This window comes from Gigantopelta aegis, chromosome 7 (genome assembly GCF_016097555.1).
Source record: "Gigantopelta aegis isolate Gae_Host chromosome 7, Gae_host_genome, whole genome shotgun sequence".
Taxonomy (NCBI): Eukaryota; Metazoa; Mollusca; class Gastropoda; order Neomphalida; family Peltospiridae; genus Gigantopelta; species Gigantopelta aegis.
Window position 1 is genome coordinate 32,844,667 of NC_054705.1, and position 14,870 is coordinate 32,859,536.

The 14,870-nt window shown below is 36.7% G+C and overlaps 1 protein-coding gene across 1 annotated transcript; it reads right to left on the reverse strand.

The window, feature by feature from the left end:
• Positions 1 to 1,887: 1,887 nt before the first annotated feature.
• Positions 1,888 to 14,486, reverse strand: LOC121378032 (zinc finger protein 626-like). The gene is made up of 3 exons (XM_041506128.1): positions 13,641 to 14,486; positions 5,661 to 5,925; positions 1,888 to 2,111 (listed from the first exon to the last, which is right to left on the reverse strand). Exons 1-3 carry the CDS (start codon positions 14,484 to 14,486, stop codon positions 1,888 to 1,890), a joined length of 1,335 nt encoding a protein of 444 aa, XP_041362062.1.
• Positions 14,487 to 14,870: the final 384 nt, after the last annotated feature.

Genomic DNA, 14,870 nt, shown 5'->3' on the forward strand with positions numbered 1-14,870 from the left:
TCAATAATTATTATGCACCGGCCTCGGTGGCGCAGTAGTTAAGTCATCGGACTACAGGCTGGTAGGTACAGGGATCGGAGCCCGGTACCAGCTCGAACCCAGAGCGAGTTCTTAAGGGCTCAGTGGGTAGGTGTAAAGCCACTACACCCTCTTCTCTCTCACTAATCACTAACCAAGTAACAACTAACCTACTGCCCTGAACAGACATCCCAGATAGCTGAGGTGTGTGCTCAGGATAGCGTGCTTGAACTTTAATTGCATATAAGCACGAAAATAAGTTGAAATGAAATGAAAATCAATAATTATTGTAGCTGTCCTCGGAAGGCCCTAAGATTATTAAAGGGACATTCCTGAGTTTGCTACAATTTTTAAGATGTTATCGACTAAAACATACATAATTACATATCAAAGATATTTTTCTGCATAAAATATTAGTGACTATATATTAAACGTGTTCCTGATCGTTCTAATATTCGTACTAGGTTAAATTTCATTTTATTTCCTAAAATGTCGTTGTTGTTTCGTACGTACGAAATTATTTGAAGACAAAATCCAGTTTCGGCTTCTTGGAAATAATTAAGACGACCAGAAACACATTGAATATACAGACACTGATATTCTAAACATGAAAATATATTTAATATGTAAGTTTAATCATAGAAATATGTTATTAGTCGGAATCATCTTACAATGCAGCAAACTCAGGAATGTCCCTTTAATAGTGGACTAGACGCATAAACGTACTGGCTCCCATTTTTGTAGGGGGTCAGGCTGGCTTTTGCCCGAATTAAACAAAAATGCAACAATCTAGATAACAACACTTATTCATATTAGTATCACTACCAAACAGTTATATAGGGTAGCAAACGAATGACTACGCATTTTTACATGGATTACAACTAATTTTGAGGATAGAATGATGAAAATACTTGATAAAAAGGTTTCATTTATACCCGAATTTGAGGTTTTGCTCCAGTACTAGTGGGCAGTTGTCCCCACACCCACACCCACACCCACCTCGTATGCTTATGACCTGGCGCATACTCCTTGAAGATTCATATGTTTTGTTGTAGTCGATAGATCATGTTCAGGTGCATTCGTAACCATGTGCATTTTCCTTTTGTATCGTAAGCGTCGGTTGGGTAGGGTTGGTGTGGTATATATACAGTGAAACTCCTCTAAACCGGACAACAAAGGACCAAGTAAAAAGTCCGGTTTTAAGAGGTATCCGGTATAGAGAGGTTCTCTTCTGTTCAGATATTTAAAAAATAGAGCCGTAAAAAAGTTTATATATATATATTAAAGAGACATTCCTGAGTTTGCTGCATTGTAAGATGTTTCCGACTAATAAAATATTTAAACGATTAAACTTACATATTAAATATATTTTCTTGTTTAGAATATCAGTGTCTGTATATTGAATGTGTCTGTATATTCAATGTGTTTCTGGTCGTCTTAATATTTGTAACAAGCCCAAACTGGATTATGTCTTAAAATAATTTCGTACTTACGAAAAAAAATTATTTTAGGAAATAAAATGAAATTTAACCTAGTACAAATATTAGAACAATCAGAAACACGTTTAATATACAGTCACTGATATTTTATGCAGAAAAATATATTTGATATGTAATTAGAATCGTCAAAAAGTCTCTGTTAGTCGATAACATCTTAAAAGTTGCAGTAAACTCAGGAATGTCCCTTTAATTAGCCTTTAAACTGGCAGGGTTGGTGGACAGAATCCCTTCTGTCATTCCTCCCACCCACTATCATATACTTAAATTAAGATCTTGCATAATTAGTGAAAATACCAGTCTCTTTCCCCCGACCCCGACATCTCTTTTGATTTTAATCATGAAACAGGACATCTGCGTTTTGTCCCTTTCTTCAACAGTACGAGTGTTGTGTCGAACGTCTGTTTGACGTAATGGTAAAGTTATCTCCCCTGTCGTCCGTTCGAGGCTTATTGTCGGGCGCCTCGTCCGCGAGTTCCGCCTCGTCCTGGTTACCGATCGTGTGGTTTCTGGAAGCGTGAGTTCGTCTGTGAGTGTTTAACGTACTGGCGAGAGTGAATCCTTTACCGCAGAGATCGCACGTGTGAGGCCGCTCACCTATAAAAAAAAAATAGACATAGTTTCGTACTTTTTTGTTTACTGAGACCACCTGAGGTTCACAGATAATAGTTTCGTACTTTTTTTTAAAGTTAAAACGTTTGTTTGTTTTGTTTAACGACACCACTAAATTATGATCGACTATTTGATGTCAAACATTTGGTGAGTTTGACATTAGAGATAAAACCCGCTACATGTTTTCATTAGTAGCAAGGGATCTTTTATATGTCCCATCCCACAGACAGGATAGCACATACCACGGCCTTTGATATACCAGTCGTGGTGCACTGGCTAGAACGAGAAATAGCCCAATTGGCCCACCGACTGGCATCGATCCTAAGCCGATAACGCATCAAGCGAACGCTTTACCACTGGTCTACGTCCCCAACCCACTTTTTTTTTTTAAAGAGACACAAATTATAAATAAAACTATATTTATTTATCTATTTATGTTTTAAACGAAAGTTTTTAACCTAATAATAATGAAATGGTGTTAATATAAAAGAGTAAAAATTATCATTGAAAAATATATATGCATTTCCAATTCATTGGACCTGTAATCATCCCAAGTGTCATGTAGCACCATTTAAAGGCACATTCCTGAGTTTGCTGCATTGTAAGGTGTTTCCGACTAATAAATATTTTTACGATTAAACTTACATATTAAATATATTTTCTTGTTTAGAATATCCGTGTCTGTATATTCAATGTGTTTCTGGTCGTCTTAATATTTGTAAGAAGCCCAAACTGGATTTTGTCTTCAAATAATTTCGTATGTACGACACAATATTTTAGGAAATAAAATGGAATTTAACCTAGTACGAATATTAGAACGATCAGAAACAAGTTTAATATATAGCCACTAATATTGTATGAAGAAAAATATGTGTGCTATATAATTACAATCGTTTAAAAGTCTCTGTTAGTCGATAACATCTTGAAAATTGCAGCAAACTCAGGAATGTATCTTTAATGTGGGGGTTTTCCACTATTTTACATCCATTCGTCAACCAACTATCTTTGAAACTTTTCCCTCTCCTAATTATTTTCGGCCTGAATATGGCTCAGGCAGTATTGATCCACTTTGCCAGGTTGCACCAAATTGCAAATAGACTTGGCCTTTCTTTTCAGTTTTATGCACGTAATGTGTTTCGTGAAATAAAAAAAATAAAAAAAATAAAAACAACAAAAAACCCCACAACATTTTGTCGTTCGTATGCAATCTACAAACCTGTAACACATTTGAATAAAGTTACAATAGAGTGAAGCAAGAATCTGTGACGTTGAAGTGAGAATATACTCTTAATATGTAGATTAGGGCTCGTCTTCTTAAAGGGACATACCCTAGTTTTTAAACACTAAAGATATTTTTTTACTATTATAGCCGTTTTTTGATAACCGAAATCATAGTTTACTTAGATTTTATGGTTTAGATTATCAATGTCCGTACATTCGAAGTGTTTTTGGTCATCCTTGTGTTTTTAATATCACAAAATGTATTTCTCATATTTTTTAAAAACGAACGTGCGTCTGAGACGTAACAGTTATGGAGTCGAGTTTTAGAAAACCATTTCAAAGTCACAGACTCATGTTTCACTCAATTGTAACTTTATCAAAATGTGTTACAAGTTTGTAAATTAACTAAACTTAGTGTTAATTTTCACGGGTTGAAACTAGGGTCTGTCCCTTTAACGTTAATTTTCAGAGGTATGTGTTGTTGTTTTTTTTAAATATGAAAAATACATTTTGTAGTAGGTTATTAGAAACACCAGGATGACCAGGAACACTTCTGATGTACGGAAATGGATAATCGAAACAATAAAATCTAAGTAAAGTCTGATTTTAATTATCAAAAAAACGGCTCTTACAGTGAAAAATGCGCCGTAGTGTTTAAAAACTAGGATCTGTCACTTTATTCTCCTTATACCACCTTTAAAGGGACAAGCCTAGTTTTTAAACACTAAGACATATTTTTCACTTAAACCCTAAGTTTCAACCCGTAAAAATGGACGCTACGTTTGGTTAATTTACAAACCTGTAACAAAATTGGATACAACAGCGTGAAACAAGAATCGGTGACATTGAAATACCCTTTAAAATAGACTAAACCGCGACTCCATAACCGTTACTTATCAAACACCCGTGCGTTTTTTAAAAATATGAAAAATGCATTTTGTTTTATTAGAAACACCAGGATGACCAGAAACTCGGTGATCATAAACGGCTCTAATAGTGAAACGTGCTGTAGTGTTTAAAAACTAGGGTCTGTTCTTTTAAAGACTGCCATAAGATTAATGCCAATTATCTTAACATGTTTCCGTCTAATATATTCATATTGTTTTATCGTCCTAATATTTGTAGCGGGTTTCCTCTGCTGACTATGAGTCAGAATCACCAAATGTTTGACATCCAATAGCCGATGATTAATTAATTGATGTGCTCCAGTGGTGACGTTAAACATTTTTGCCCGAATTCAACCAAAATGTCCGAATCTGGATAACAACATTTATTCATATTAGCATTACTGCCAAACAGGGGCGAGAAGTAGCCCAGTGGTAAAGCGCTCGCTTGATGCGCGGTCGGTTTGGGATCGATTCCCGTCGGTGGGTCCATTGGGCTATTTTCGTTCCAGCCAGCGCACCACAACTGGTACATCAAAGGGTGTGGGATGTGCTATCCTGTCTGTTGGATGGTGCATATGAAAGATCCCTAGCTACTAACGAATTTTTTTTAGCAGGTTTTCTCTCTACGACTGTGTCAAAATTACCATGTTTCACATCCAATAGGCCGTGATTACTAAATCAATGTGCTCTAGTGGTGTCGTTAAACAAAACAACGTTTTACTGCCAAATAGCTAAATAGGATTGCAAACGAATCACTACACATTTTGACATGGATTACAATTAGTATTGTGGGTAGAATCATGGAAATACATAGTAAAAAGGAATTAGACAAGTAAATTTTTCTCGAAATTCTCTATAGTTTTTGCCCGGGTTTGAGGTTTAGCCCCAATCTAATTAAAATTAGCTCCACTATTACATGTGGATCTAACAGCACGCCGTTGGAGCTCATGTCATGCCGGAAACTAATTTCAATATAAAATTTTATATAAAATTTGTTTCAAGACGAAAAGAAAACCCGTGATGGTATAGCCATAAACTCTGTTTATACTAGTATACAATCCAGAGTTTATTACTGCACTTTTCCCCCGGTTTTTTAATGTTGAAATAGACCAACAAGTTCGCCTATTGCATAAATAGTCTTGCCTGATATTTTTAGAATTTGTATGCTCCCGAATAACGCTATAAAAGACGAAGTGTAATTGATCGATATTTTAATTGTTATTTATCGATGAAATGTCACCTGGACATGGGTGTCCACGCAATGCTGTTAGATCTACTGGTAGACCAGTAGAGCTAATTTTAATCAGATTGGGTTTAGCCCCTGCCTTTGAGGGGCAGATTGCCCATGCCCCCACCCAGCTCCATCTCCGTCTCCTATGCTTATGCTTCATTTTATTTCATAATTCTTTGTATTTGACTGATTTACCTGTATGAGTATAGCAATGTATCTTCATGTCTATCTTCTGATGAAAGCCCTTCCCGCAGTACGTGCACACGAAGGGTTTGTAGTTGGTGTGAGTGCGCATGTGCGTGTGCAGGTTCGAGGCTCGGTTGAAGGCCTTGGAGCACGTGACGCACACGTACGGCTTGACGGTCGTGTGGGTGAGGCGGTGGCGCGTCAGGTTGCCCGGCTGTCTAAAGGCTCTGTCACACACCTCGCATTTGAAAGGTTTGTCTCCGGTGTGAATGCGCTGCAAATAAACACGGTGAAGGGTTAATTACACAGGTTATTCAGGGACTATGTAATTTATATCTAATGAGAGAGAAAAAAGAAGGAAGGAAATTGTTTATTTAACGACGCGCTCAACACATTTAATATACGGTTATATGGCGTCAGACATATGGTTAAGGACCACACAGATATTGAGAGAGGAAACCCGCTGTCGCCACTTCATGGACTACTCTTTTCGATTAGCAGCAAGGGATCTTTTATATGCACCATCCCACAGACAGGATAGTACATACCACGGCCTTTGTTACAGCAGTTGTGGAGCACTGGCTGGAACGAGAAATAGCCCAATGGGTCCACCGACGGGGATCGACCGTAGACCGACCGCGCATCGAGCGAACGCTTTACCACTGGGCTACGTCCCGACTGTGAGAGTGAACACGGTCAGGAAGTTACAACACCAACACCTACAGCAACAAAAAAACATACCATTGATAAACACCCAGAATATAGCCTAAGGTAAAAAAGTGCCGTGAAGAATTAAAAACTCCACGGCAATCACCACGGCATTGCCGATTGCCGTGGGCAGTTTGCAGGGGTTGCCTACAAGGCCAAATACACTTGGTAGTAAATCTTAAAGCAGAGATGAATTTTACGGAGAAGCATACCCCCGAACCTCGTAGAAACTGTGCTTTGCGCCCTTGATCTCAGTCAGCCCCTCCCCCTACACACACACCCAATGTCTGTTTGCTTCCGCCGTGCCTGCAAAATCTCACATCCCCACTCCACCCCCGCCCACACCGTAAAAAGGGCTATTTGTTTGTACTGCCGCACCCCACTTATTACAGGCTTGGTGAGGACTTGTCATTTTATCCCATTGCAGGGGCGGATCCAGGAAATATCTTTCGGAGGGGGCTTTCTATCTTAGACCATATGTTAAAATTGGCAAATGTTTGACACCCAATAGCCCATGATTAATAAAGCAATGTGCTCCAGTGGTGTCGTTAAACAAATTAAACTTTTAACTTTATGTGTACTCTTATATATAATTCATGTTCAAGCATGCTCCCCATGGCACATATTTGCAGCTTCTTGGCTGCTTGTTCAGGGGCTGGTTTATTAAAGGTCAGTGACGGTTGAGGCGCTAAAATACGTTCTGGGTGGAATCTGGTACCGGGATTTAAAAAACGACACCAGTCAGGACAGCACATGCCACGGCCTTTGATATACCAGTTGGCAGAGGTAAAAAGAAAACAAAATCCAACTATTCCAATGTAAGGTATTGATCCTCTGACATATGGTACCTCAGGCGGATAAAAATTACACCGGTCAGGACAGCATATACCACGGCCTTTGATATATCAGTTGGCAGAGGTAAAAAGAAAACAAAATCCAACTATTCCAATATGGGGTATTGATCCTCTGACATATGGTACCTCAGGCGGATACTCAACTATTGATCTAGTATCCGAGTAATAGTAACTACTAACGAGACTATACGCTAATGAGGAGTGAATGTTCTAACTGCCCATTCGCCTGTGATATATATCTACAACAAACTTCGTGATTTGTGCTTACATAATATTCCATAAAATAGGAAAGCAATCATCCCTCGGCGGATCAGAGTTATCCATATATCTAACAATAATCGCTTAAACCAACACCGTGGCAGGTGAAGCCCGTGACAAAATAGACTGGTTAAATGGTCTGTTGTGAGAATGGCGTAACACCTAGCTTCGTCCACTTCCTAACTTTTGCCACCTCATTATTTGAAGACACATAATGCAGCTGTGTTGTTGTTATTTGTTTTCGCTTCAGGAAAAGCATGCTCTGTTGTGCTCAAACCGTTCTTTTGTCAGCCTTTGTCGTCAGGGGGCGCAAATGTGGCAGCGGAATCGACCAATCGCAATTGTTTCGCAGCCTGCCTCGTTTCCGGCATTGTGTTGACGACTCCCGGTAGCATTAACGCGTCTCCTGAACGTGAGAGCTCCAAACAAGGGCCGTAATGGATGGGCTTTTAGAACGGATCGATGGTTACGGAATTCTGGAGATGGTTTTGTTGCAGTTTTTACCCATGAGAATAACCATTAGCGGAACAGGCGACAGTAATGATGTAACCTGTGTCCGTGCTTGTTTCCAATTTCATTGATGGGGTGTGTGAGTGGGGTGGGGGGTGGGGGGATCTAGCTCAGTCTGTAGAGCGCTCGCCTTAGTTGCTTTGGTCGAAGGATCGAACCCTCATGGTGGACCGATTCCCTAATTGTTTTTATTCCCGTCCCAATCAGAGCCACTCGACTCGTGGCTCCGTCTATGGAAAATGTTAAAGGGACAGACCCTAGTTTTTAAACACTAAGGCATATTGTTCACCTAAACCCTACTTTCAACCCATAACAATGGACACTAAGTTTGCTTAATTTACAAACGTGTAACAAATTTGGATTCAATAGTCTGTGACGTTGAAATACTCTTAAAAATAGACAAAAACGCGATTTAGTAATCATTACTTCTCAGACGCACGTGCGTTTTTAAAAATATGAAAAATGCATTTTTGTGGTATTAGAAACACCAGGATGATCAGAAACACTTCGGTTGTACGGAAATGGATAATCTAAACAATAAAATATAAGTAATGTTTTATTTCAGTGATCATAAACGGCTAATAGTGAAAAATATGCCTTAGTGTTTAAAAACCAGAGTATGTCCCTTTAAGGGCCACAAGCCTGCTTGATTCAAAGGTCAACAAATCGAGCAAACACCTTTGTTTTCTTATATATTCCATAACAAATCATAGACTCTCGCCGATGTAGACGACACACAAGGTCTATTCTAAATACTAATACATAATTTACATATAGACCCCGAGATTGCAGCTTCAAGACAAATTCACTTAGAACTGCATACTGACTAAAATATTTTTTTAATTTCTTGTAAAATGTAACGATTTTGCCTTGAATTAAGTAACCCTATCCCACCCAAAAACAAAATTAAATCCAATTTTTATTTATTACTATTGTTTTTAATATTAACATTAATAAAGATCAAGGCATGAACAGGATTACTTTCTCTTGTTATACATATATCAATGGAAGATGAACTGCTGTAATTATCATGTGTTTGTCGAATTCTACGAGGTCATCAATATAGCAGAAAGTACAATTAAACATTGTTGCTACATGTAGGTTCCTTTGTTTTGATTGTGCCAGATTAGTTAAGAAATTGTGAATCACGTACACTACAACTTTGGTAAGGGGAGTCGTAAATGACGAGGACAAGCAGATATTGTTTTATGGGAGAGTTGCAAACGTTACAATCAAGTATACGTGCAATATTATAACAAAAAGTGGACCGCTATTTCTCGTTCCAGCCAGTGCACCACGGCTGGTATATCAATGGCCGTGGTATGTATTACCCTGCCTGTGTGATGATGCATATAAAAGATCCCTTGCTGCTAATCGAAAAGAGTAGCCCATGAAGTGGCGACAGGGGGTTTCCTCTCTAATTATCTGTGTGGTCCTTAACCATATGTTTGACGCCATATAACCGTAAATAAAATGTGTTGAGTGCGTCGTTAAATAAAACATTTCTTTTCTTCTTCTTTTTTTTGTGTGGGGAAAGTGTATATACATATATTCACGATATATTGCTGCAAAGGGGAACCTGACTTGGACAAGCGTCGAACAGTTCTCTAATGGAAACATGCCAAAAGTTACCCACGCAAATGGGAAAATGGGATTCCTTGACGCTAATAATTTTTTTTAGCTGGTTTCCTTTTGAAAACTTACGTGTCAGAATTATCAAATGTTTGACATCCAAGAGCTGAATATTAATATATCAATGTGCTCTAGTGATGTCGTTAAAGGGAGATTCCTGAGTGTGCTGCATTGTAAGATGTTTCGACTAATAAAATATTTCTACGATTAAACTTACATATTAAATATATTTTCTTGTTTAGAATATCAGTGTCTGTATATTCAATGTGCTTCTGCTCGTCTTAATATTTGTAAGAAACCCAAACTGGATTTTGTCTAAATAATTTCGTACCGAAAAAAATATTTTTTAGGAAATAAAATGAAAATTAACCTAGTACAAATATTAAAACGATCAAAAATGCGTTTAATATACAGCCACTAAAATTCTAAACTAGAAAATATATTTAATATGCAAATTTAATTGTAGAAACATTTTATAAGTCAATAAGTTGAACAAAAGAAACTTCTGAACTGTTTTTCATACAAGATATTTCTTTCGGCATGTTTTTAAAACATTGTATCACACACCAGTGGATGGAATGGGAAATAATCAAAAGGTCAACTAATGGACGACTAGGTCAGCTATTTTCTACGACCTACTGCGCGAGGCTCTAATACGCCATCCCTACTCTATCCAACCCGCTCTGTAACCGGGAATTAAATTTTATATATATATATATATATATAGTGTTATAACGTTTATTGATAAATAAATAAATAAGAATAATAGCATAATATAAATTATTAAATAAGTAAATAAGTAATTTAAGACTTATTTTATAAATAACGTTGTAGAGTAGTAATTGTGTCCAATTTGACATTTATATATATAAAAAACCCCACAACAACTTTTGTTTCCTAACACTATGATATGACTAATTAATCTAAAATCTATTTAGTATAATCAGCATTTGACGGTAATCTATGATCATCCTATTTGGTGATTATTTTTACACTTTTAGAATTAGGCCACGTGTCAGCTACAAAGTGTGACAAAAAAGTGTTCACCTTCCATTAATTTCAGCTTTTACAATCACGTTTAATGCCTAGAATGTAAGTTAGACACTAAAAGTGTTAAGTACCTGTAATTCATAAACCGCTACAATCTGGCTAATATTAATTAACAGGATCCCTTCATAATAATAGAATTAACATTAATGGCGGTTAACGTCAGCGAGCGCGTTTTAACAAACAAACAAAAAATCACAAAAAAAGAAAAAAATATTTGTAATAAAATCGACATGTTTTATTTATTCATGTAGGTGGCAAAAGACGTGCGGTTTGAACGCTCGTGAATTTTTTTTACAAGTATAAACGGCCTCTTAAAGGCTTGTATCTACGCATAATTAACTATTTTTGTTGTTGTTGTTGTTGTTGTTGTTGTTTGTTGTTGTTTTTATTTGTTGTTTTTATTTTTTCGTTTTGTTTTGTTTTGTTTTGTTAAATTAGTTTTTGTTACACTGAATTAGTTATGGAAATGTTAGAAAATTTCATTTGTTCAACTAAAAGAAAAGAAGAAAAATTTAACTGCTTTTATATATTTTATTTATTTATTTATTTATTTATTTATTTATTTATTTTATTTGTGTATTTAATTATTTTATTAAATGTATTTTCCGATCGTTCACAGTTCATATTGTTTAGATATTTATTTATTTATTTATTTATTTATTTATTTATTTATATTTATTTATTTATTTATTTATTTATTTATTTATTTATTTATTTATATAATGATTTTATTAAATACATTTTCTGATCGTTCACACTTCATATTGTTTTGATACGGGTAACGTTTTGAAATTTTATTTACTACTTAAGCCAAAACAACAACCAAAAAATGTTAAACATGTAAAATTAATATACTGGATTCTGAAGATAACAAACAATTCGCATCTCGAAAAAGATGTAATTTTTTTTACTCATTCAAGATAAAAGCACTTAATCAAAATGAATAAACGAATAGTAAATTTTAATAAACAAATAGTATATTTTAATAATATACATGTATTTACTATATTATTTATGTATTATACTTTGTTCTCCAAATGTTATCTGTATATGTTTGTAACTTGCTCACTTTGTAAATATTATATTATTATATTACCCCATGTACTATGTATATGGTCTGAGTGAATAAAGAATTGAATTGAATAATGTTTTAAGTCAGAGCAGACAGTGAAAGCAAAGAGTCAGTTAGCAATCTAATTAAAACTAGCTCCACTGGTTAATTACTATTACCTGTGGATGAAACAGCACCCCGTTGGAGCTCATGTCCACTTGACCTTTCATTCGACCAATCAAAACCTTACTTGCAAAATCATGCCAGTTATTTGAAAAGAATTTGAAAACATTCGGGATTATGCCGAGGGTATACGAAATGATTCGAGTGAATTACGAAGTATGCCGGAAACTAATTTCATTATAAAATGTTATATAAAATTCGTTTCAAGACGAAAAAACCCCAAAACGTGAAGGCATATCCATAAAATCTGTTTATACAATCCACAGTTTATTATTGCACTTTTCCCCTTGTTTTTTAATGTTGAAATAGACGAACAAGTTCGCCTACTGCATAAATAGTTTCGCCCGATATTTTAAGAATTTGTATGCTCCCGAATAACGCTATAAAAGGCGAAGTGTAATTGGTCGATCTTTAAATTGTTATTTATAGATGAAATGTCACCTGGACATGGGAGTCCATGCAATGCTTTTAGATCTACTGGTAGACCAGTAGAGCTAATTTTAATCAGATTGGTCATTTAGCATAAAAATGGCAAAAACCAATGCCTTTGAAGTTTTAATGTCTGGTAAAAAAGAACTTCCTCAAAAGAAAATGAAACTTTATAACTTATTAATTGAGACAGCTGATAAATCACGAAAATAATGATATTGATATTTAAATTTCGTTTAAGTATTTTATCCCCAATTACATCTATGTATGTATTTATTTTCCCCAAAGCTTGTAATATTTCAGTGGCATTAATTGTAGCGAATTTTTGCATTATTTTCGTTGCTGGGGTGGTTTTTTTGCGCTTTCTTCTTCTTTTATTTTCTTTTTCTTATACTTTTTCTTTTTATTTAATTAAAAAAAAAATTGTATTTTATTTCATGTGTTTTGTTTACTTATTGCTTTGTATTATTATTTTTTATTATTATTTTATTATTTTAGTGTATTTCTGCATGTCAGAATATAGTTTTTTTGGGGGGTTTCTTTTCTTCTTCGTTGTTTTGGGGAAGGTGGTCGTGGGGTGGGGGGGGGGTTTGTTCTTCGTTGTTTTGGAGAAGGTGGTCGTGGGTGGGGGGGGGTGTTTTGTTCTTCGTTGTTTTGGGGAAGGTGGTCGTGGGGTGAGGGGGGGGTTGTTTTGTTCTTCGTTGTTTTGGGGAAGGTGGTCGTGTCGGTGGGGGGGGGGTTGTTCTTCGTTGTTTTGGGGAAGGTGGTCGTGGGGTGGGGGGGGGGTTGTTTTGTTCTTCGTTGTTTTGTGGAAGGTGGTCGTGGGGTGGTGGGGTGGTTGTTTTGTTCTTCGTTGTTTTGGGCAGGTGGTCGTGGGGTGGGGGGGTTGTTTTGTTCTTCGTTGTTTTGGGGAAGGTGGTCGTGGGGTGGGGGGGTTGTTTCGTTCTTCGTTGTTTTGGGGAAGGTGGTCGTGGGGGGGGGGGGTTGTTTTGTTCTTCGTTGTTTTGGGGAAGGTGGTCGTGGGTGGGGTGGGGTGTTTGTTTTGTTCTTTGTTGTTTTGGGGAAGGTGGTCGTGGGGTGGGGGGGGTGTTTGTTTTGTGTTTTGTATTTAGGTTGAGAGTTTTTTTGTTGTTGGGATTTTGTTTTGGTGGTGATGTGTGTGTGAGGGGGGTTTGCGTTTGCTATGCCGTTTACTATTGCGAAAGACTGGGTACTAAAATTTGCTACAGACATACCAACAGGGCTATTTATACGTTTTCAATTAACGGTTTAGTGGACAAAGTTTAAATATTAATTTATAATTTATATTCTTACCTTATGTGTCACCAGTGTGTTACTTCTCGAGAATCCCTTTCCGCAGATATCACATTTGTACTTTTTAATCGGCGCTGGTTTGTCCGAAGATATGGTTGGTCGACGCAAATTCAAACCGCTCATTTGCAAAAACGCAGGATGAAATAGCGCCGTATTCAAATTTCCCGCCATAACATGCGGCGTGAATAGTTTACTGTAATCAACAGGCGGCCTTGGTCTTTCGAGATTTACAGCTGTCGTCATTTCCGGTAATGGCGCTGCAGTTGTTTTTATTTTGAAATCTGTTTTATACTCGCTGCCGACATCTGACCTATTAAGGTCCTCACTCGTTTGACTGCAAATGGTGTTGCTATTGGCAACCACGTCGTGATTGGAATCCGAGCCATCTGAACTGAACGATTTGTTGAAGGTTTCTCCTTCGGGTCTCTGGTTATCTCCCTTCTTCTGCGACTCTCTCAGTAGTTTGGTTAAATTAAGAAAATAGGTCGTGAACGGAATTCTGGGGTCCACATTTGTCCAGAGATTTTCGTGAATACCCCTTGTTTCTTCTTCTGTTGGTTTTGGCATCGATGGCATGGGTGGCATTGCCAACAACGTGGAACAAACCGGGAATGAAAGCCTGCTCGGACGAAATGAAGTGGGATCCGGAAAGCCTGGGTAGGGCTGAACTGTGGGTGACGGGAAAAAAGGAGGGAAGTTGTAAGGTGTTGGTAGTCTTTCTGAAATGCCGTGGAGCGCTGGGTTGAAAGGATGAAAACAACACGGAATCCTGTCGAAGGCGGAACTGTCGGAGTGTCTCAGACTGGTGGCGTTTGGGAATAATGACGTCACGGGAAACGTTTTCATTGGATTAGGAAGGTCATCAGTGCTGCCAACATGACTGCTGTTTACAGGAGTCGTGGGGTCTGCTAAAATAGAATAAAATTAAATAAAACAAATAAATAAATAAACACATAAAGAAAGTAAATAAATAAGTAAGTAAAGTAATAAATAAATAAATAAATAAATAAATAAATAAAGAAGGAAATAATGTAAGGAAGTGTCGTAAGTGAAAAAATAAAATGTTCTAAAATCTAACGAAATGTGTTTTTGGGTTGTTGTTTTTTTAAATCAAATTATACATGTATTTTCATAACAATGCTAACTAAGAGAAGCTAGTGAATACAACCAAACAAAATATGCAAATACCTAAGTAAGTGAATAAATAAATACCGCAATAAGCAAACATAC